Source organism: Hypanus sabinus, chromosome 3 (genome assembly GCF_030144855.1).
Source record: "Hypanus sabinus isolate sHypSab1 chromosome 3, sHypSab1.hap1, whole genome shotgun sequence".
NCBI classification, from domain to species: Eukaryota; Metazoa; Chordata; class Chondrichthyes; order Myliobatiformes; family Dasyatidae; genus Hypanus; species Hypanus sabinus.
Window position 1 is genome coordinate 63,658,579 of NC_082708.1, and position 24,728 is coordinate 63,683,306.

At 42.7% G+C, this 24,728-nt stretch overlaps 1 protein-coding gene across 4 annotated transcripts in view; it reads right to left on the minus strand.

The window, feature by feature from the left end:
* Positions 1-24,728, minus strand: part of rab30 (RAB30, member RAS oncogene family) — a 75,779-nt gene that overhangs the window by 28,587 nt on the left and 22,464 nt on the right. For all 4 annotated transcript variants that reach the window (XM_059964507.1, XM_059964509.1, XM_059964510.1 and 1 more), the window contains 2 exons: positions 15,106-15,206; positions 3,563-3,646 (listed from right to left, as the gene is read on the minus strand). In XM_059964507.1, the coding sequence (XP_059820490.1) occupies positions 3,563-3,646; positions 15,106-15,198 (177 nt within the window). In that variant the 5' untranslated portion in view covers positions 15,199-15,206. The remainder of the gene's footprint in view (positions 1-3,562; positions 3,647-15,105; positions 15,207-24,728) is intronic.

A 24,728-nucleotide genomic window follows, 5' to 3' on the forward strand; every position in this document is an offset into this window, starting at 1 on the left:
TCCAGCAACCAATTTTTCCTGAATGGTTGCTCAGATGTTTGTACAACATCTCAAACTCACTTGAGAAACAAAAGACTGCAAATATTGGAATCAGGAGCAACAGAGGAACTAGTGGGACAGGCACCACAGCAAGTCCTAATGCAGGATTTCAGCTGAAAAAATTAACAATTCCCTTTCTCCCACAGATGCTGCTAGACTCATTGGGTTCCACAATTTTTCCCCTTTGACCTGTAATTCGCTGTTTTATTGACCACAGTGACTTCCAGCCAAGGTGGTGCCTGTGTAAATTGCTCCATTGATCAACATCTTCTGGATAGATCATGAAACCATCTTTTTCACTTCTTTTTATGTCTGTTATGTTTCTTTCTCATCTTGAATGTGATTCTGGAACTGTCCGACCCTGTGTTTTGCTGCCTGGAGATCGCCTGGGTGCTTCAGTGCTCTGGAGTCTCCGAGAGGATTCAGGGAGGCAGAGGCAACGTGAGCAAACTTCGTAGCAGGCAGTCTGCAGGATGGGGCACAAGCCAGTGTTTGCTGGCCCACTGCACCAATTATAGCTTCCATTGTGCGACCAAGATGGCAGCCCCCGTGCCTCACACGCAGCGCTGCCCGACCCCGCTCGTGGTTTACACTTACAGACCTTAGCGAAATGGCCCTTCTTCCCACAGCTGGAACAGGTCGCTTCTCGGGCCGAGCAGTGTTTTCGAGGGTGCTTTTCGAGTCTGCAGAAGTAACACTGCGCAGGCTTGCGACTGGCACCGGCGTTGGCGAATTCGCTCATGGGAACCGGTGGCGACGGGGTCTGAGGTGTCCACGGAACCGGCGGGGGATCGCGCGGCTGGACAGCGTCAGCGTTGTGCAGAGCAGCCTCCAGTGTGTCGGCTGTCTCAATCGCCGAGCACAAGGTAAGATCGGCATTTTCCAGCAGCTGCTGGCGCACGTACACTGACCTGATCCCCGTAACAAAGGCGTCTCGTATGAGGAGCTCTGCATGCCGTACCGCTGTGAGAGTTTTGCAGTCGCAAATTCGCACAAGTGTCTGTAGGGTTCGGAGAAACTCAGCGCTCGACTATCCAGGCAGCTGTCATCACGTAGCTAAGCGATGTCTTGCGTAGACGGTGTTGACCAGCCGCTGGTACTGTCTTTTGAGGGCGTCCAGTGCCCCTTGATAGGTCGACAGGTCTCTGATAAGTGAGTAAACTTTTGGGGTGACCCTTGAGAGGAGAATTCTGTGCATAACAGCGGGTTCAGTTGCACTAACCTCCTCCAAGTATGATTGGAAGCATGCAAGCCAGAGTTCAAAGGCAAGAGCTGCTTCAGGGGCTTGGGGGTCCAAATCCAATTTTTCCGGATGTAAAATACTTTCCATGTTTTAAAACTTCCAGTCAATGAAATTGATGCACCATCAATAACTCTCTCTGAGATGTGAAGGTGAGATATCGGCTTTTATTGACTGGAAGAAAGAACAAGTAGTGAGTGACCACCATACTACATCCTGGAGACTGAGAGGCCGGGCTCAGGCCTCAATCGCCTTTATACCGGGGTCAGTGGGAGGGGCCACAGGAGCAGTCAGCGGGGGGGGGGGGGGGGGGGGGGGCGAATCCAGACAGGTAGTCCAGACTGTAGTTCACCACAGTCACCGTGCCTGATCAGATTTGTTTGTTTCTTTTGTGCAGGAGGAGGGATTTGGGGGTTGATCACCATGCCTGATCAGATTTGTTTGAGTTTTTTTGTGCAGGAGGAGGGATTTGTGGGTTGATCACCGTGCCTGATCAGATTTGTTTGTTTTTTTTGTGCAGGAGGAGGGATTTGTGGGTTGATCACCGTGCCTGATCAGATTTGCTTGTTTTTTTTTTGCGCAGAGGAATAAAGTGACAACAATATCTAAAAATACGTAGTTCTGCCATTTCTTCTCCAACTGCAGTAAATTAGGAATCATCCCATTTATGACCCGTGTTCCATCAAAGTACACTGGCATTTTTGTTATTACTTTCTTTCCCATAATCCCACAGAACTGACCAAACACAACTGGCCCACTGAGAAGTGATGGTGAAACCCAAGAGAATTACACCAAATACAGAAACAAACTGCAACTAACATCACAAAAGAAAACCTCACAGATTCTGCTGCTCTCGAACTTGCCAATGGGAATACTAGCTACCATTAATGCTGGACTGCATGATGAAGAAAAGAAAGAGCCACCTCTTTCATTCCTGCAAGAACCAAACTGGTCCCCGTACGAGTGCAAATAAAACCCAATTAGTGAACCATACAGTTAAACAGTCAATATGAAAGCTTCCCAGTTGGTTCCTAAAAATCCATCAGGACACCCCTAATGTTGCAAAACCAAATATCCATCAATTGGACTAAGTAATGTTACGAATGTGACGCAACTCTGAGGGACCGAAGGGTACAAAGTTGCCCCCTCCTTTTTGAGAATCGCAAGATCGCTATTAATTTGGGTCTGAGACCCAGGAAATGAGAGAGAGAGACATCCAGAATACACAGGGTCTGGAATGTGTCCTGGCCTCAGCGAAATGGAACTACTGATAACGGCCATTGTCTCTTGGAGATGGAATTGAGTATTGAGTACTGTACTATTCATTGAAGCCCCTCAGGGGACGACCAGAGTGGTCTGGTTGAGGGATTGCATCATTCCAACCTGATTGACATCTGAGACCCCGTGAGTAAGGATAAAAGAGGGGTCTGGAGAACAACCCCTTTAGATGCACCAGGAGAAACGCTGGAAATCCAGTGACAGCGTTTTATAGCAAAAGCCGGTGGGGCTTGTGTGCGTCCTCCCTTGCCTGGGTTGGCAGGCTCACCACGGAAGAACGGTTTAGCTAAAGGGGAGGCCACAAGTGAACGGCCACACCGAGACTCCAACGGATCAAAATCATAAAAGGAAAATCGGCAAGTTTTTCTCCAAATCTCTCTCTCTCTCTCTCACCATTGCAACACAGCGGTCCCCAAAGGCTGCAGCCTGCATAAAATGAGTGAACTTTATATTTCCATCGGACAATACATTATCCCCTAGACAACGATAGAGCTATTTCTTATTGATTATTATTATACCCGCACTTTTAGATTTAGCATTGACGACGTATATTATCTGTATATTTGCATTGATATTATTTTTGTGTAATTTTACTAATAAATACTGTTAAAAATAGTATCATCAGATGTCAAAGGACATCTCCATCTTTGCTGGTAAGTGACCCAGTTACGGGGTTCGTAACAGTAGTAATCCTAATTTTATGTTCAACCTGTTCCTCATATTGATAGCTCTTTTTAAATGAATGATATCTGAACTAAGAGCTAGTCTTTTATTATTCTGTTTAATCCTTAAACATTTTGCCCAATAATTCATTTTAGTGAGAATAAATATTCTTTGAAATACAATGTATCATCAGTGATAAGCATAATTATATCAACAGTATATCAAGTACCAAACTGAATTAAATGCAATGCTATATAAAATGTAAAATACTCTGCAAATCTCAAGTTTTTGATTTGTCAAAATTTGTCACATGTCAAAGGGATTTGAACAGTAATACTGTACCTTCACTTTTTCTCCATTTATATCAATAGTTTTAATCATAAAGTCAACTCCAATTGTGGCTCCTTGGCCTGGTGGAAACAAACCCTGTAACAACAGTATACATTTATTAATTTTATATTCACCTTGATCAATGCAATTCTGAAATAACCACATAAACCTTATTTGTATCAAGACACCTTTCTTGACTAAATAGTGTGGGGGGTGGGAGGGTTGTGGAGAAACTTGATGTAACAGAACTCGGAAGAATTTGCAGTCATTTAACAGGTCATCAACTCCAGAAATAAAAAACATTTCTAAAACTAAAATAACCAGAAATTTAGCTGGTAATATAATGTTTCCCCTGCTAAATTACTGGGAGCATTTCCTGCCCCATTTTTAAGTAGTTTACCACCTCCATCAAATCAATGGGAAATGGAACTTTATATAAAATTATGTTCTGTGTTTCTAGGATGGTAATCAGCAACAGTAGTTTCAGTTCCATTTCCCTGGCATCAGCTGATGATTTCAGAACACCAGGGGAAGTACATTTCAAACAGGCAAGAGCCACCAGGAAAGCATGGAAATCACCACAAATGTAATTTTTAAAGGAAACATTTCTTAAAATGTGTTTTTTTGCTGAGCATCAGTACTTCTGCTTCCAAGTTAGTGCTGCCTAAAGAATGGGAATTTCCCCAGAAGGCCAAGCAAGTTCAAGCAGCAATCCTTCCTCTGGTTTGAAATTCCACTCTTTTTCCCCAAAATTCTACAAAGAACATCAACACTGCCCAAGAGCAGAGGGTGTTAAGAACCATTTCCAAGACGTTTCCGGCAATTCTCAACACAAAGTAACCTCGTCCATGTGTCCAAATTTTACTTCATCATTGAACTTTGAATGATTTAATTCCAGATAATGTTGCTTTTGAAATATTGCAGGGAAATTTAGGTCAACTTGTGCCAGAAGCAACTACCATTAGATACGCTAGGAACAACAATGTTTTAATAATACTACACCGGATTGAATCATCTGTTTACTGGACATTACTTAGCAATGGTCTTTCAGCTCACATCTCTACAACATTCCCTAATCGCCAACCCTGACGATCCCAACCCCCAACATTAATGTCCATCCAACTCATGACCTTCCAAGACTCCTCAGATCAACTTCTAACCCAATTCCTGCAATTGTTCTGCTAGTTTCACCCAATTATATTCAGTCTTTGATCTCTACCAACTTTGCTTCTGCCCCCAGCTATTTATCTGATCATCTCACCCAACTGCAGTCTCCTAACTCTGGCAAAGATCCCATTCCTAATTTTAACCCCTGATTTTTGGCCAAACTTCCACTCTTGCTAGGTCCTATTTCAATGGAGAAGTTCCCATCCATCCTCCCAGATCATAATCATTGAAGATTCTCCCAGTGTCAGCCTAAGGACACAATCATTGAAAATTTTATCTCTACTCCCCATTCTTTTAAGGTCCTACTCCTTAAAGACAATCTCCTTTGGTCCACCATTTTCTTTCCTGTAGACCTGGCTTGAAATTCCACTTTTCCCTCCCTCCCCCCCAGATTTCTGCAATGAACATAATCTCTTCCCCAGAGCAAAGGGAAGAGTTTCTAAGACTTTCCACCCCAAACTACTTATCTGATCATCACACCCAATTCCAACTCCCGAACACCGGCAAAGATCCCGTTCTTTCGGATGCATAAATAAATACAGAAACACTATTTATACTTCCTTCTAAAGCAAGAAATAAAGAGCACATTGTAGATTTTTAAGCATAGATTAAACATACATACATATGCACTTGCTAGAAATGAAAGAAAAAAAAGGAAATTAAGACATCATGGTTGTGAACACATAGCAATATCATAGCAATATAACGTGGATAGTTTTATGATCACAATAATTTCTTTCAGAGAAACTTGATACAGTACAGGAAATACATATGCTTCAAGCGGTTTCTAGTAAAATTGGACAACCTAGACATAAACTGTGTCATTGTCTAGTATTTCTTGATCATCTTTATTAAATGGGCAGAAGTTCCTACCATAAGGAGTAGACCCACCAAACTAAGAAGGGCAAATAGATATTGGGAGTATCCCAAGTCTTTTTTTCAGCTCACTTAAATAATACTTGCCCTAAAATGTGCAAACTTGGTAGAGAAGGGTTACACTATTTGTAATATTTCACTCTTTTTGAATTTCAGACCTAAAGATTGGATTTGGGATTGGAGACAGGGCCAAAGGCATGAAATCTTCTTTTTAAAAAAATAATTAAATGTATAATCCTTGAAATGGACACAAATCTAAAATGCATTAAAAGAGAATAAAGTTGTTTCCACTGGTAAGACTAAAACCAGGGGACATCGCCTCAATATTCAAGGGGGATAGATTGAGGATGGAGATGAGGAGAAACTGCTTTTCCTAGAGACAAGTGAATCTAGGAAATTCTCTGCCCAGAGAAGCAGTAGAGGCTGCCTTATTAAACATGAGACACAATTTGATATATTTTTGCGTAACAGTGGACTGGAGGGCTGTGCGGAAAAGGCAGGTAGCTGGAGCTGAATCCACAGCCAGTTCAACCCTGATCTTATTGATTGGCAGTGCAAGCTTGATGGGGCAGATGGCCTACTCCTGCTCATCTTCTTTAATGTTGTCATGTTCACTTAGAATTGAGCCATTTATTTAACACAGGGAGTTAAGTAGTGAAAGCAATGTTAACATGGGCAATTAAAAATTCACCATTTAGAAGGCACAGAAGTTGTAACAATTACTTATGTCAAGCTGCATTATAAATCTTTACTATTTATTTAATGCTGTACAATTCTGATTATACATTGAATTCAAGAACAAAGTTAAAGCTACATTGTAATATTGTGGAATGATTTTCTTGGGGGCTTTTAAGTCCAAAATCTGTGTAAGGAATTACAGGCAGTTCCCAGCTACACAAAGGTCAGTTCCTGAGAACCATGCATAAACTAACATTTCCACAAACCAGAGATGGACATTTCAATGAGGGTCTATTGATGACCTTTTATTTATTGTCTTTTTATGAGGTTACAATGGGACAGAGTCAGAATGTCCCTTGTCCAAAGGGTAGATTTGATGGCCTTACAGCTTTATTTTTAAAGACTGCTCTTATTTTTAATTAAATTGCTGCAATTTCTATTGCACGAGTCCTGAAAATGTTCTCATTTCTGCAATTAACTAACACATCTGGAAAAATTCTTTAAAACTGATGGAAAATTTTGAATAAAGTCCAATTCCATAAGCCAAGTCTTCCATTACCAAAGGAGTTCAATACTCAAAACTGCTAAAGGGCTACAGAATGAATGAGCACTTGATCAAACATTGGAAATTGTACTTTACGTCCAACATACAGAATTTTGTGAAGACTTCTAACATTTTGAAAAGGAGTGTCTTCTGAGCCTTCTGAAATGTTTATTCAAGAAATGGAACACATTTAATTACAGACATGGAAAAAGGACAGAGTCATAGGTGGGATATAGTTAATGTATTTCATTCAGCAGGATACCATTATTGCCAGGAATTTGGGACTTCAACCTCTTACACTTAAGTCACTTATAAAGGAAGAGGACAGTATACACTCAGTGACCACTTTAATAGGTACATCTTGTTCGACATGTTGTACATTCAGAGATGCTCTTCTGTACACCACTGTTGCAATGTGTGGTTATTTGATTTGCTATCACTTTCCTGTTGGCTTGAACCAGTCTGGCCACTCTCCTTTGACCACTCATTAACGAGACATTTTCATCCACAGAACTACCACTCACTGGATGTTTTTAAGTTTTTGCACCATTCTCTGTAAACTCTAGCATAGTGATCGCCAACCCGTCAATCTTTGGACTTTCCCAGTAGATCCCGGAAAAAAAAGAAAAAGAAATACACAAATACTGTTGAGAGATTGTTTCCGGGTTGCGGGGGTTTAGTTCCGTTCTTTCTGCCCAGTGCGCATGCGTGTAGCTCCCCTGCACTACGCAGTGTACTTCAGTGGTCGCCAACTACTGGTCCGCGAGGAAATGATACGAGTCAGCTGCATCTTTCCTCATTTCCTGTCACGCCCACTGTTGAAGTTGAACCAACGCGAGGTCATCAGTTGCCTACACGCAGTGATACCCTCACGCCAGGGATCACTGGCTGGCCTCAGGCTGCTGGCGGGAAGTGCTATCGCTACTGGCCTGGAGCGCTACCTCCAAACCTGCTTAACACACCGAATGTTCGTGGGGAACCTGGTGCTAAAATATTCGCAGACCTAATTTGGGCTCAGGGTTTCATAAGCATCAGAGCAGCTACTGCACTGCGATCTACTGAAACAAACTTTTGTTGGTTGATAGGTCCTACAAGGGAGGGCAGGCGCCCTGTCACACCCCTCGCTCGGTCACTCGCTCTCTCTGGTCTGCGACTGCCGCGGCCCCGGCACGGGGACCTTTGGCCCTGACCTTGTCCTCTCACCCCACCCACCATCAGCCACACCTGGCCAAGGCATCTGGCGGCAGGTGGGCAGGAGGCTGGAGCTCGGACCTGGAGGCTGCTTAATGAGGCAATGAAGCCCTCAAAACTGCTTCGGTACCCTGAGTCCAAGTACCCTGCACTTAAAGACAAACCCGTTGTATTAAACCCATCTGCGGTGCAAAAAAAAAGGGGTAGGTACCCCTGGTGTATATAACATTATTTCTACTTCCAGGTTGCGGGGTTTTACTTCCGGTCTTTTCTGCCCTGGTGGGCATGCATGTAACTAATTGATCTGGGGTCGATCTTGCCTTTTACTAAGGCTGAGATAGGGGATCTTGGGCTTAAAAAGGTTGGTGACCACTACCCTAGAGACTGTTGTTAATGAATGTCCCAGGAAGTCAGCAGTTTCTAAGATACTCAAACCACCCTGTCTGGCACCAACAATCGATCTGTGGTCAAAATCAATTAGATCGCATTCCTTACCTGTTCTGATATTTGGTCTGAACAACTGAACATCTTGACCCTCTCTGCATGTTTTTAGGCATTGAGTTGTTGCCATATGATTGGCTGATTAAATATTTGTATTAATGTAATAATGTACCTAATAATGTGGCCATTGAGTGTACATTGGGTGGTAGACTAGTGTATACTGGAGTGTATATTGATTATAAGGGGGCAAATCTTATATTTGCAAATGAAGATTACTGTGGAATATTTAAAGATAATTCAACTTAGCCAAAGAATGACACGTCCAAATAGTTCCTGTGATACAAGCAAGGTGGATGGACATCGATTTCTCAATCTTCCAGTAGTGTCCCCCCCCTTCACCACTCCCCATCCCCTTTTCCCTCTCTCACCTCATCTCATTACCTGCCCACCACCCCCCTCTGGTGTTCCTTCCCCTTTTTTCTCCCCCATGGCCTTCTGTCATCTCCTATCAGATTCCCCCTTCTCCAGCCCTGTATCTCTTTCACTAATCAATTTCCCAGCTCTGTACTTCATCCCTCCCCTCACCTCCCGGTTTCAACTATCACCATGTCTTTCTTCCTCCCCTCCCCCCACCTTCTAATTCTGACACCTTAACTTTTTTTTTACTCCAGTTCTGATGAAGGGTCTCGGCCGGAAATGTCTTTTCCATAGATGCCGCCTGGCCTGCTGAGTTCCTCCAGCACTTTTGTGTGTGTTTCTCAGATGTGCAGCATCTGCAGATTTTCTCTTGCTCGATGGAGAAGAGGGAATCACATTAGCAATCACAAGCGTATAAGAGGAGGAACTGGCAAAATGTGAAATAATGTCAGGCATTTAAACATTAAAATTGTCCTCGCTGAATGCAGATAAAAGCTCCTCCAATGCCAGTTTTGCCTTTTGTCAAAGTCCTCCAGTCGTTCTGGGGCAGGGACTTAGAAGGCAAAAAGACAGCAAAAGCGGTCTTCTGGATGTGGACAAAAGGACTGGGCAACTGGACACTGCAGACAAAGGACTGTATCCAGTACAATTCAGCCATGACTTGCCATATACTCTGTGGTTTAGCAAACACTTGTGGCTTTGAATTTATTACATTTACGATCTGACAAACAAAGTGATAAATGAGTCTTTAAGCAGAGCTAATTTAAGTGGCTCACACTGCTGTGATGTGTATATTCTTAAAACACATAATGTAAAGTGCCATGCAACATATACAGTAAATAAAAGACTAAATGGGGAGGATCTGAATTCTGATGTACAAGGAAAAACATGAATAGAGAATGCAAAAGAGCAACACAACAGCTGAAAATAGCACTAGTCGCACTTCAATGCTCCAGTGCACTGTTCAAAAGATTTAGCACAGAAATTCTCTTTGGATTGCAATTCCAAACTCTAATTCCACAGATCTTGCAGATCTGAGAGACGGAGTTTAAAAAATGAACAAAAAAATCAAGGCAAACTCCCATGAAAAAAGAGTAAACAGTCGATGTTTCAGACTAAGACCCTTCATCAGTCCTGATAAAGGGTCTCAGTCTGTAACGTCAACTGTTTACTGTTTTTCATACATGCTGCCTGGCCTGATCAGTTCCTCCATTTTGTGTGTGTTACTTTGATTCCCAGTATCTGCAGATTTTCTCTTGTTCAGAAAAGAAGTTGCTGCCCCATTTACTACCCTATACTGCAGGGAATTGCTCAAGAATGCTATCAAAAGAGCCCCTGGAGCTTGTTACTTGCCATATTGCTAGGAAAGGATCAGCACGCAAGGAAAAGAAATAAAAAACTGTACCCAGAAGGGGAGGGGGAAAAAAAAACAAACAGCAGTTCAAAAAAAAAATCAAGACTGAAAAGGAAAAAGAAAATCAGTGCAATGGGACATGGCTGTAAGCTAGCTAGGTCCAAAATAACTCCTACGGGCACTCAAGTTTAACAGAAATCTCTTCAGACAGTAAATATAGATTGCTCGATGCACAACTGCCAAATGTGGTCTGATATCACTCATGACGGAGGAGAGTGAGAAAAGTATGCGAGAGAGAAGGAACGAGGAAGATTATATAGGAAATAATTCTAGTAAGACTAAGAACATAAGACTTAGAAGCAAAATTAGGCTGGTCCTTTTTTCCTCCTACCAATCAGCCATTCTCTAACCATGCCAGTAATACCAAGGGCTTTTAACATGGTAAGCACCCTCATGTGTGGCACCTTGCCAAAGGCCTTCTTAAAGTCCAAATACACAACACCCTACTTGTAATCTCCTCAGAGAATTCCTCAAGGTTCATCAAGCAAGATCTTCCCTTAAGGAAATCATGTTGACTTCGTCCCATCTTGCCCTGTGTCACCAAGTACTCCATAACCTCATCCTTATCAACTGACTCCAGTATCTTCCCAACCACTCAGGTCAGGCTAACTGGTATATAATTTTCTTCCTGCTGCCTTCCTCATTTCTTAAAGAGTGGAGTGACATTTTCAATTTTCTAGTCCTGTGACACCAATGATTTCTGAAAGATCATTACTAATACCTCCACAATCTCTCCCGCTACCTCCTTCAGAACACTGGGGCACAGTTCATCTGATCCTTTTGACTTATGCATTTTTATGTCTTTCAGCTTTGTGAGCACCATCTCCCTTGTAATATTAACTGCACTCACTTCTCTTCCCTCACACCCTTCAACACCTGGAACACTGCTGGTGTCTTCCACAGTGAAGAATGATGCAAAATACCCATTTATTTCATCTGCCCCTTGGCCCTCATTATCATTTCTCCGGTCTAATTTTTAAGTTCTATATCCACTCATCTCTCGTTTTGTTACATACTTGAAGCTTTTACTATCCACTTTAATACTATTTGCTAACTTGCTTTCATATATCATCTTTTCCCTCCTAATGATTCTTTTAGTTGCTCTCTGTAGGTTTTCAAAAAGCTTCCCAAGTGTCTCTCGTACCGCTAATTTTTACTTTGTTGTATGCTCTCTTTTGCTTTTACATTAGCTTTGACTTCCCTTGTCAGCCTAGTTGTACCATTTGCCTTAAGTATTTTTTTCTTTTTGGAATACACCCATCCTGCACCTTCCTCATTTTTCCCAGCAACTCACACCATTGCTGCTCTGCTGTCATCCCTGCCAGCATCTCCTTCCAATTTACTTTGGCGAACTCCTCTCTCACACCACTGCAATTTATTTTATGCCACTGAAATACAGCTACATCAGACTTTATTTTCTCCCTATCATATTTCAAGTTGAACTCAATCATATAGTGATCACTGCCTCCTAAGGATTCTTTTACCTTATGCTCCCTAATCACCTCTGGTTCATTACATGATACTTACCCAGTACTTATCCTTACAATACTTCCCCAACGACAAACTGCTCTAAAAAGCCATCTCTAACAAACCTGTCTACGAGAATATTGGTACCCCTTGGGTTCAGGTGCAACCCATCACTTTTGAGCAGGTCATACCTCCCCAGTAGAGATCCCAATGACCCAAGAACCTGAAGCCCTGCCTTCTGCACCAGCTTCTCAGCCACACATTTAACTGCCAAATCATCCTGTTTCTACCCTCACTGGTGCGTGGCACAGGCTGCAATCCAGAAATTACTCTTCTGGAGGTCCTGCTCCTCAGCTTTCTGCCTAGCTTTTTAATTCTCTCTTCAGGATCACTGTTTTTCCTTCTTATGTCGTCGGTACCAATATGTACCAAGTCATCTGACTGCTCCCTCCCCTTCTCCAAAATGTTGTGTATGCGATCCGAGACATCCCTGACCCTGGCAACATACCATCTATGTGTCTCGTTCATGTCCACAGAATCTGCTGTCTGTTCCTCTGACTATTGAATCCCCTATCACTACCACTCCCCTCTTCTCCTTCTGCACCACTGTCCCATGCTCAGTGCCAGTACAGCACTGACCCCTGGGAGGTCATCCTCCACAACAGTATCCAAACCTGTATATTTATTATTGAGGGGAATGGCCACAGGTGTGCTCTGTGCTAGCTGCCTATTCACATTTCCATTTCTCCTGACAGTCACCCAGCTACTCGCCTCCTGCAACTAAGGGGGTGACTACTTCCCTGTAACTCTGATCAATTATCTCCCCACTCTCCTGTACAAGCCAAAGGTCATACAGCTGCAGCTCCAGATCCCCAACATGGTCTTCAAGGAGCTGCAGCTGGATGCACTTCATGCAGGTGTAGTTCCCAGGGAGACTCTGGGTCTCTGACATCACAAACTTGAACACACAACAGCCATTTACTACACTCGGTGCAGCAAGAGGAAAAGAAAGGAGACCTTAACAGAACCTCACCCAGAGCAAACGTCTCTTTCGAGCCGAGGCCTCCTTTGAGTCAAAGCCTGACACTCCTACTCTCACCACTGACCTACTCTCAACAACGGCTGCCTTGCTTATACAAATAAAGTACAAAATTAGGAAAAATCAAACAACATACATTCATGAATGTTTAAAAATGTAGAATGCAAGATAGCAAGGTCACTAAAAAAAAAATAAGCATTAGTCATTTCTGAAGGAATACAAATGAAAAGCAATGTTAAACCTTGCTCACATCTTTGTAAACCGACACATGGTTACTATAAAACACATCCTCAGATGGATAAGCAGCAGAGAGAGGGAGCAGCTTCAAGTTCCTGGGTGTCAAGATCTCCGAGGATCTAACCTGGTCCCAACATATTGTTGTAGTTATAAAGAAGGCAAGAAAGTGGCTATACTTTATTAGGAGTTTGAAGAGATTTGGCATGTCAACAAATACACTCAAAAACTTCTATAGTTGTATCAGAGAGAGCATTCTGACAGGCTGCATCACTGTCTGGTATGGAGGGGCTACTTCACAGGACTGAAAGAAGCTGAAGGTTGTAAATCTAGTCAGTTCCATCTTGGTCACTCGTAAACAAAGTACCCAGGACATCTTTAGGGAGCGGTGTCTCAGAAAGTCAGCATCCATTATTAAGGACCTCCAGCACCCAGGGCATGCCCTTTTCTCACTGTTACCATCAGGTAGGAGATACAGAAGCCTGAAGGCACACACTCAGCGATTCAGGAACAGCTTCTTCCCCTCTGCCATCCAATTCCCAAATGGATATTGAACTTTTGGACACTACTTCACCTTTTTTTTTAAAATATACAGTTTTTGCACTTTTTAAAATCTATTCAATATACCATTGATTTACTTGTTTATTTATTTTTATTTTACTTATTATTTTTTTTCCTGTCTGCTAGATTATGTATTCCATTGAACTGCTGCTGCTAACAAATTTCACGCCACACATCGGTGATAGTAAACCTTATTCTGATTATCTATATTCTTTAATATGGACATATTGACAACTGGACAGTACATATTTGAGGCTGAAACCAAACCTAACATTGTAATAAGCAAAGAATGATTCAGCAGGGTTTTCTTAGAAGTGAGAAGGCCAATGAATAACTTCAAAGATGGTCTTCAAAAGGATGACAGGATACACAGAACTATTTCCACATGCACAGTCAAAACAGTTTATTATCAAATTCAATAACTATTTCATGAAATTTCTTACATATTGTTAAAATATGGAACTTGCTACCTCACGTAATAGAGGCAAATACATAAATGGCCGCATCCATCAACCAGGACATGCTCTCATCTCATTAGTACCACTGAGGAGGAGTTAAAGGAAGCTGATGACTCAACTTTTTAGGAACAGCTTCTTCCTCTCTCGATCAGATTTCTGAATGCACAATGAACCAAACTATGAACACTACCTCACTAAATTTTTAATTTGCAGTTATGTATTGCAATGTACTGCTGCCACAAAACAAATTTCATAACATATGCCAGTGATATTAAATCTGGCTCTGAAGCGTCTAAGGGTAAGCAAGATGAGCACAGAGAAGTGATTAATTGAAACAGAACAATGAAGCGGCGTTGGATGATCTGACGTAATGCAATACAACAACCAGATTGATGACATTAACGCAGATGGTGCGAAGGAAATGCATAATCTACAAATTCAACATATCCTGAATTGTGCAAAGGAGATGCATATAAAATACAAATGCTCATCGGTATAAAAGATGCAAATCTACACTTGCAATCCTATGTTTTTGTTTGAGTCATAACAGTAATGCTCCATGATATACATTTTCCTAAACACCTCACCCAAGTTAGTGTTACCTGACCAACATCACCCAAGTCTGCCCCTTCTCTTTAAATAAAACGTCAAAAAGATAAATTCTGAGAACCATCCCATTCCCCTTCATTTATTGTTTTACTAACCACATCAATCCAAAGACTACCTCAAAGATAATAGTAGTTTCGGGTACAGGAAACTGTTGAACTAGATTCCTCTTCCTTACCAAAATCACAATTATTAGCCCCTGCCAAAACGAAAAACTCGAGGCAAATTGATAAGAAATATTGGGAACTTACCCATGTCACTTAAGTGACCCCCTCCTGTAAATTCAATTTTGTAGCTCAAGCTACATACATTTTAGGTTAGAATTTCTCCCCATATTAGCCAGACATGACTGAATCAAAACAACAAAATGTGCACCACACTTCACCCATACCAGAGTAATCCCAATTTAAATTTTAAATATTCAATATTAAATTTTAATATTCAGGACCTCAGCTTCCTTACCTGAGTAAATCTTCGTACTAAACAGGTCTTTCCTACACCAGCATTTCCAATCAAGACAATTTTAAATAGGTAGTCATAATCTTCCATACTCATTTACACACCTGGAAAAGGAGGACAAGAGCTTTTGTTACAAAGTCAACAATAACCTGATTAAATTTTAAATCCCTTCCATAAGACAGTGAAGTAGTTGAGCAGAAGGGTAATTTCAACAGCTGGTTTCTTAAAGTTCCCAGCATCAGTAACACAAGAATTTGATAACCATAGGTAATAAATCTTGATATTGAAAGTACAACATTAAAAGTCACTTAATTTTTAGTATCATTTTTAAACATATTAAAGTGATTCATGCTGTCTTTCAAAGAAACAGGTGTCCCCTTATAATTTTCAGTTTATTAAAAAGTTATTAAAATTATGAACCTTTTATTCACATTTTTAGTATAATACCATTAACTCTGTGGTAGGCATCTTTGATTTCTTATTCTTAATTTGCCATCATCTGCATATCGGAATGTGTACTACTAAAATACCTCATAACATCCCGCATAAACCTTTCAGTTTTTAAAACTTAAAATATTTTCCAAAAATACATTCCTTTTGTAAAAAGAAATTTTCAATACTTGTTATTGTAAAGAAAAAGATTCTAAATATTTCCAAGACACTTTCATTTGCTATTTTGTCAGTTGTTTTGAGAAATGATAGTAGGAAAATTCTCTATTTTAACACAAAAATTAAAAAAAACAAGACCATAAGACATAGGAGCAGAACTAAGCCATTCAGGCCACTGCGTCTGGTCTGCTTTTCCATCATTGCTGATTAATTATCCCTCGCAATTCCACTCTCCTGCCTTCTCCTGGTAACCTTTGACAATCTTACTATGGTAATCAAGAACTTCACCCGGCTTTAAATGTACACAATCACTTGGCCTCTACAGCCATTTGTAGCAATGGATTCCAAAGTTTCACCACCCTCTGGCTAAATAAATTCCTCCTTGTCTCTGGTTTAAAGGGACGTCCTTCTATTTAGGCTGTGCACTCTGGTCCTAGACTCCCCTCTATAGAAAACATCGTCCCCAAAGCTTTTCATCTTCCCTATCTAGGCCTTTCAATATTTGACAGGTTTCAATGGGATATCCCCTCATTCTTCTCAACACTAGTGAGTACAGGTCCAGTGCCATCAAATGCTTCCCCACAACTTAACTTCTTCATTCCTGGGATCATTGTTATTAACCTCCTCTGGACCTTTTCTGTGTCTCAAAAAAAATCTCCCATATCCAAATTAAAATCCAGAAAGAATTCAAGAGGCAGAAATAACAAATACCTGGATATTTGGTGTAAAGAAGTCTAATACAAGGGGTAATAAGTTTGTGGCCCAAGGTAGAAGGACATGAGTTATACAGTTCACGTTACATGCATATGCAGTTCAACTCTGAGAGGAAATGCAAAGTTTGCAGCTAATAACTCATCTCCTACCTTAGGTCACAAACTTATCAAACACCCCATGCTATGGCCCTAGATGCCAACTTCTACATAGAAGGGATCTGTATACTCCACGACCACTGGACTAAGTGTGTAAATGTAGGAAAAATAAACGTGCTAGGTTTTCTAAAATTGACTCCTTCTACTTTAGGCCACGAACTTATCAATCACCTCGTAACTTGAAAAGTTGTATAGAAGTATAGATTTCTATACAACACGTACTCATCTCTTATTTTCTGGAGCTGTGGCCCAAATCTGGCTAGACAGAATTGCTTTATTCCAGCATAAACCATGTAGATAAAGATAAAATATTTCATGATTGTGGATTCAAGATGCATTTTACAACAGACTCAAGCAAACAGCATGGTATGTTGAAAAACCGATACTCTATTGCAAACTGCATTCATAAATAGCACATCTTTTTACAAAGTTAAATACGATGATTGATGTGGCAATACGGAGGTTGGATTTATTACTCAGTGAATACTTCCAAGCCAGATTAGCTTTATTATAACATGCATATGGCATCCACATCTCGGGTGTAATAACATGTTATCTAAATAATGAATGAAGCTAGTACTTTAGAAACTACTTAACCGATTTTCAAACTGGCACCTAGTCTACGAATGATGCGGTTGGGTAACAGACACTAAATTGAGATTAAGCACAGGTTTTCAGCAAGTGAATAACTTAAGCAGTGGAGAAAATGACTTTAAAATTGCATGGTTGAAGAAAATGAGGCTAAATGATTTTAAACAAAATTGGTTAAATGAAAATCATCATTTAAACATACTTAACCCACTGATGTACTGTAACATTGTTAAATCATTATTCTTCTGGTCACTGGACAAAATTCCTGATGTAATGGGAACACACACACACACACACACACTGGAATACATCATTGAACCGTTACAGAGACACTGACAATGCCCAAAATAAATTATTCTGCTCAAAACAATTTCAGAAACTAGATCTTCTGGGACGTGTTGGCAACAGCTGGCTTTAGGATTTTGTTCAAAATAGAGATGTTTACTTTTACACTGTATGGTGATGCACTGAGAATCTGGCTCTGATCGTAATTCTGCTGCTACTAACTTATCAGTCACGCTTCTATCCCTGTATAATCATTAAAGTATCCAACTAAATCATGGACAAAGCTGTATAGTATGTAAAATTACAAAGCTAATGTTTGAAAATTTCAAAATCAGTCTTGCCATTTGATGCACCATCAATAACTCACTCTGAGACGTAAGGTGAGATATCGGCTTTTATTGACTGGAAGAAAGAACAAGCAGTAGTTGACCACCATACTACATCCTGGAGACTGAGGGCTGGGCTCAGGCCTTGATCGCCTTTATACAGGGGTCTGTGGGAGGAGCCACAGGAGCAGTCAGCAGGGGGCATGTCCAGACAGGTATATGTAGTTCACCACATTCACCCCCCGCCTTTGTTTTAAAAGAGAGTCCCCATGGGGCGAAGTTTCTTACAAGTATATTTACAGGTCGAATCTGTCGCTGCGCTCTACGTAGCACCGGCTGTGATTGCACAAGTGCCGGTGCAGGTGGTGGTGATTGCACAGGAGACGGACATTGTGCTGGTTCCAGCCCACTAGACATCAGTGATCCCTCACGCATGTGCAAGGCACCTGGTATATATGCGTATGAAACGCCCGGTATACGAGTGTCGTGAGGAGTCTGTGTAGGGCCTGGTGTGTGCGGTGTCACCTCGGGTACAGGGTTCATAGTTACTGTGGAGTGTTCAGGGTAGTGGTCTGCTGCAACTGCGGGCGCCAGGTCGCGGACGGAGACCGTGTCCTCCCGCCAATCAGGTAAGACCACGTAGGCATACTGGGGGTTTGCATGTAGAAGGTGAACCCTCTCGACCAGCGGGGAGTATTTAGTACTCCTCACATGTCTCCGGAGCAGCACTGGCCCTGGGGACGTCAACCAAGCTGGTAGGGTGGTCCCAGTGACAGACTTCCTGGGAAAAGAGAATAGGCGTTCGTGAGGGGTGGCATTGGTGGACGTACATAACAGGGAGCGGATAGAGTGGAGTGCCTCAGGGAGGACCTCCTGCCATCGAGAGACCGGCAACCCTTTTGACTTAAGGGCTAAAAGTGTGGCCTTCCACACTGTGGCATTCTCCCTCTCCACCTGTCCATTTCCCCGGGGATTATAACTCATGGTTTGACTAGTAGCAATGCCCCTAGCTAGCAGGTACTGGCGCAGCTCGTCACTCATAAAGGAGGACCCTCTATCACTGTGGATATAGCAGGGATATCCGAACAGAGTGAAGAGCTGGCGCAGGGCTTTTATGACGGACGTGGTAGTGGTGTCGGGGCAGGGGATGGCAAAGGGGAACCGTGAGTACTCATCGATAATATTGAGAAAATAGACATTGCGGTCGGTGGAGGGAAGGGGGCCCTAAAGTCAACACTCAGTCGCTCAAAAGGGTGGGTGGCCTTGACAAATTGCGCCGTGTCAGGACGATAGAAGTGCGGTTTGCAGTCAGCGCAGATTTGGTAGTCCCTGGTCATCGTCCTGATGTCCTCCAGGGAGTATGGCAGGTTCCGGGCTTTCACGAAATGGTAAAAATCGGGTGACGCCTGGATGGCAAAGTTGTGCATGAAGGGCGTAGAGCTGGTCGAGCTGTGCGCTAGCACACGTTCCCCGGGATAGGGCATCAGGGGGCTCATTGAGTCTGCCAGGCTGGTACAGAATATCACAGTTCTATTCTCCACCGCAAAATCTTATCATTTTTGATTTTGCCCCGCTGTTGGTTGCTGAACATGAACACAACCGAGCGCTGGTCAGTCAGCAAGGTGAACCTTTTGCTGGCGAGATAGTGCCTCCAGTGCCTAATAGCTTCCACTATGGCCTGGGCTTCTTTCTCCACCACGGAGTGCTGAATTTCAGAGCCTTGAAGGGTACGAGAAAAGAATGCTACTGCCCTGCCTTCCTGATTGAGGGTAGCGCCACAGCGACATTGGAGGCGTCACACTCTACTTGGAAGGGAATGGTCTCATCCACCGCATGCATCGTAGCTTTGGCAATGTCCCTTTTAATGCAGCTGAAGGCCACGCAGGCCTCAGCAGAGAGGGGAAAAATGGTGGACTTGACCAGGGGGCGGGCCTTGTCTGCGAAATGGGGGACCCATTGGGCGTAATAAGAAAAGAAGCCCAGGCACCGTCTGAGGGCTTTGAGAGTGGTGGGAAGAGGGAGTTCTAACAGGGGGCGCATACGGTCGGGATCAGGGCCAATGACCCCATTTTCCACGACACACCCAAGGATAGCGAGTCGGGTGGTTCCGAACACACACATGTCCCTGTTATAAGCAAGGTTCAGAGCTTCGGCCACTTGGAGAAATCGTTGGAGGTTGGCGTCGTGATCCGGCCAGTCGCGACCACAGATGGTGATGTTATCCAGATAGGGAAATGTGGCCTTCAGTTGGCACTGGTCCACTATCCGGTCCATTTCCCTCTGGAAGACAGAGACACCATTCGTGACACCGAAGGGGATGCGCAGGAAGTGATAGAGCCTGCCGCCCGCCTCGAAGGCGGTGTAGGGGCAGTCCTCTGGGCGGATGGGGAGCTGGTGATAAGTGGATTTCAGATCTATTGTCGAGTACACCTTGTACTGAGCTATCTGGTTGACCATATCCGCGATGCGGGGTAGGGGGTACGCGTCAAGCTGTGTGAACCTATTGATGGTTTGACTATAGTCCACGACCATCCTATCTTTCTGCCCAGTCTGAACAACAACCACCTGGGCCCTCCAAGGACTCGTGCTTGGCTCAATGATCCCCTCCCTGAGCAGCCGCTGCACCTCTGACTGAATGAAGGCCCTGTCCCCCGCGCTGTACTTCCTGCTTTTAGTTGCCACAGGTTTACAGTCGGGGGTCAGGTTGGCGAACAGCGGTGGGGGAGGGACCTTGAGGATGGAGAGACTGCAAGTGGTGTCAGTAGCGTAGCTGTCGGCATGGTGCTGGGTGGGGGGGGGGGGTGTGTGTATGTGTGTGTGTGGTCAGTAGTGATGAAGTCCCACCAAACTGAGGATTCCTGACAGTGAGTGGTGGGAGGGGCCCATCATATGCCATAGTCACACTTTCGAGGTGGCTCTGGAAGTCCAGCCCCAATAGCACAGGTGCGCACAGTTGAGGCATGACCAGTAGCGCAAAGTTCCGATATTCTGTGCCTTGCACCACCAATGTCGCTACACAACCCACCCGGATGTCAGTGGAATGCGACCCAGAAGCCAAATGGAACCTCCGACTGACCGGCCGCGTTGCGAGTCCGCAGCATTGCACTGTGTCCGGGTCAATAAAACTCTCAGTGCTGCCCATATCAAACAGGCATCTAGTCTTGTGCCCCTCCACCAGGATGTCCATCATTGACCTTGCAAGCTGGTGTGGGGTGCTTTGGTCGAGGGTTACAGTGGCCAGAGTTGAGCCGTTTTGGTGCCCGGTAAACACCGGTGGGTCGGGGGTGGGGCATGTTGATGCCGACAAAGATGGCCGCCCACATCCGGGCATGCAAGATGGCGGCCCCCATGTCTCACCCGCAGCGCTGCACTCCGCTCTTCGTTTAGACTTACAGACCTTGGTGAAATGGCCCCGCTTTCCGCAGCTGGAGCAGGTCGCTTCTCGGGCCGGACAGCATTTTCGGGGATGTTTTCCGACTTCACAGAAATAACACAGCATGGGCTTTTGACGGGCCGCAGCCGTGGTCGGGTTCGGGGAGCTCGTGGAATCGTGACTGGCAGCGGCGTTGGCGAATTCGCTCGCAGGAACCGGCGGCAGCGGGGTCTGAGGCGTCCACGGAACCGGCGGGGAATCGCGTGACTGGACAGCATCAGCGTTGTGCCGAGCAGCTTCCAGAGTGTCGGCCGTCTCGGTCGGCAAGTGTAAGTTAAGATCGGCTTTTTCCAGCAACCTCTGACGCATGTACACTGACCTCAGTCCTGTTTCAAAGGCGTCTCGTACTAGCAGCTCCGCATGTTGTTCCGCCGTGAGCGTCTTGCAGTCACAAGTTCGGACGAGTGTCTGTAGTGCTCGGAGAAACTCGGCGCTCGATTCTCCAGGCCTCTGTCGCCAGGTGGCTAAACGATGTCTTGCATAGACAGTGTTCACCGGCCGCAGGTACTGTCTTTTGAGGGAGTCCAGGGCCCCTTCGTAGGTTGGCAGGTCTCTGATAAATGAATAAACTTTTGGGGTGACCCTCGAGAGGAGAATTCTGTGCATAACAGCGGGTTCAATTGCACAAACCTCCTCCAAGTATGATTGGAAGCATGCAAGCCAGAGTTCAAAAGCAAGAGCTGCTTCAGGGTCTTGGGGGTCCAAATCCAATCTTTCCGGATGTAAAACAGTTTCCATGTTTTAAAACTTCCAGTCAATAAAATTGATGCACATCAATAACTCACTCTGAGACGTAAGGCGAGATATCAGCTTTTATTGACCGGAAGAAGGAACAAGCAGTGAGTGACCACCATACTACATCCTGGAGACTGAGAGGCCAGGCTCAGGCCTCGATCGCCTTTATACAGGGGTCTGTGGGAGGAGCCACAGGAGCAGTCAGCAGGGGGCGTGTCCAGACAGGTATATGTAGTTCACCTCACCAGTATCACATAAATATATGGCAAATTATACTACTTCAAAATTTCTCCCTCACTGAGGATCTATGCACAAAGGAAGCATCTTACAATTCATCAGAAACTTAGGGCATTGGATCTTGAGTTACTGATACAGCCTTTTTGGTTCTTACTTTCAAGGAATTAGAATTGTTCTGTTGTTGTTGTCACTATAATGGGGGAGTCTAGGTAGGGCCAGTGAATGCAGATCAAATCTGTATTGATCTGCGTGTTGAGGAAGAACATGGTAAAACACAAACAATTCAGAATAAAGTTTATAGAGAAAATACAGTTCAGGTCAACAATAGAAACACCAGGTAGACTGTGAGGAAAACTACAACAGACCCATGAAGCTTAAGCTATTTACCTCAGTATCAAGAAAGTAGAAGTGGAATTTAACTGGCCCAATACTTTTACTTCAGCAAGACCTTAATAAGCAGCACATTAAGGCAAATTATGTAAATTATTAAAGTCAGAAGAAAATTCAAAATTGTTTAATGCTATTTTCAGTACACGAGTGTAAAGAGGAACAAAATAACTGATTGGTTCAAACAGCAATTTTGAAAATAAATGAAAAAAGATAAATTCAATAAATTCAGAGTAAAAGTGCCAAAATAGACAGGATGTTAAATAAATTCACCACCTGTTTTCAGAAAAAGAACATGGATATTCAAGGTCAAATATTAAAATCCATTAACTGCACAGCTGTATTAAGTTTCTCAGTTATTTAATGCAAAAAGGTGAGCAGTGGAAGAGAGGCGATTTTGATTCATTCAGCTACGATTAAAAAAGTGAACGACAAAACTTAAGGAAACTAAATAAATTTGGGCCTGTCCAACTACCCCAATCTGTAATGAAAATAAAAAATAGCTGGTGATCAATACAATGAACAATTACAGAGATTCAAAGAGAAAAATTAAAATTAAACTTGCAAGGGATATAAAACCTGATAAAAAAAAAGAAAGCATATGACAGATCAAAAATCACCCTATTAGAAGATTGGATCCAACAAATAAAGACGTGTCAGCCTGGGTAAATAAGCATGTATTTATTCAGTGGAAAAACAGATAAAAGTTTAGCTGGATTAGGGAAACCAAAAACACAAGGTTGGAATATAACAGACTTAAAGGCTTTCATAAGTGGTAACAATAGTGGTAACTTAAAATAGGCCATTTTTTGCACTGGAACAATACCTTAAACTTTCCATTCTATGTTGGAAGAAATGTAAAAGAGAAGCAGCAGCTTTAACCATAATTTTCTAGAGTATAGGAATTCATATCTGTGCTTTTTAATTAGAACATTACAAATCCTGTTACATTATTCAAATGAGGAAGAAACAAACATATTAGGGTTGTCAGTAAATACCAATTATGCTAAATTTACTAGAGTCCATCACGGAAGAGGTACCAAATACTTGGACAAACATCAGTTGACTGGAAAAAGACAACAGTATAGATCACGTCAACTTTAGCCTTATTTGTTTTCATTTGAGATGACTTACAAGGTGGATGGTGAGTCTCTGTCAATCTGAAGTTTTATACAAGTCTGTAACTGGTTGGGAGAGAAGGCACCTGATTAAGGAGGGAATTGTATTCTCCACTTAATAACATTCACGATGGTATTCAAGGCACTACTTTTGACCAGATATCAAGAGATCATTAAACTACAAGGGAATATACACCATTTGGAATAAAGGGTCAGAAATGCAGCTCAATTTGAGATCACTGACAGATGCAAGTTAGGTGAAACAGTCAAAAAAGTTTAGATATATGAAAACCAGCCACTAAGATTATAAAATACTGAATTAATTGAGATAATGAAACAGAGGTTTTTATTTCAGGGTCTTAGAATTTAAATGCAGACATCCAGATTTCAATTTAGGGTGCTAAAATTCAGTAAAACATATTGGAAGGATTACAGTAAAACCTTCCTAGAATAAAACCAGAACTGGAAAAATTAAGTTATAGGAGAGGGTGCACAGTAACTGGAAAAATTAAGTTATAGGAGAGGGTGCACAGGAACTGGAAAAATTAAGTTATAGGAGAGGATGCACAGGATGGATTCTTTATTTATTAATTGAGATACAGTGCAGAATAGGCCTTTCAAACTGTGCCACCCAGCACACCAATTTAATCCTAGCCTCATCATGAGACAACTTCAAATGACCAATTATCCTATCAGCTGGTATGTCTTTGGATTTGTGGGGAGACAATTGGAGCACCCAGAAGCCCACATGGTCACCAGGGAGAATGTACAAACTTCTCACAGACAGCAGCAGGAATTGAACCTGGGTGGCTGGTACAGTAAAATGTTTTGCCAACCAATATGCTACCGTTTCTTCAGAATGGATCAAATCAAGGTGCTCTGAATGGTGAAACTAATAAGCTAGGTACAATGGAAGCACTATCTTCTTTTTGAAATCCATAAAGGGGAAAACAAAATAGACTATTATACTATTTCTACTTTGTAATGAAGACAAAGAAAAGCAATTGCACACACAAAAAGCTAGTGAAAATCTAGA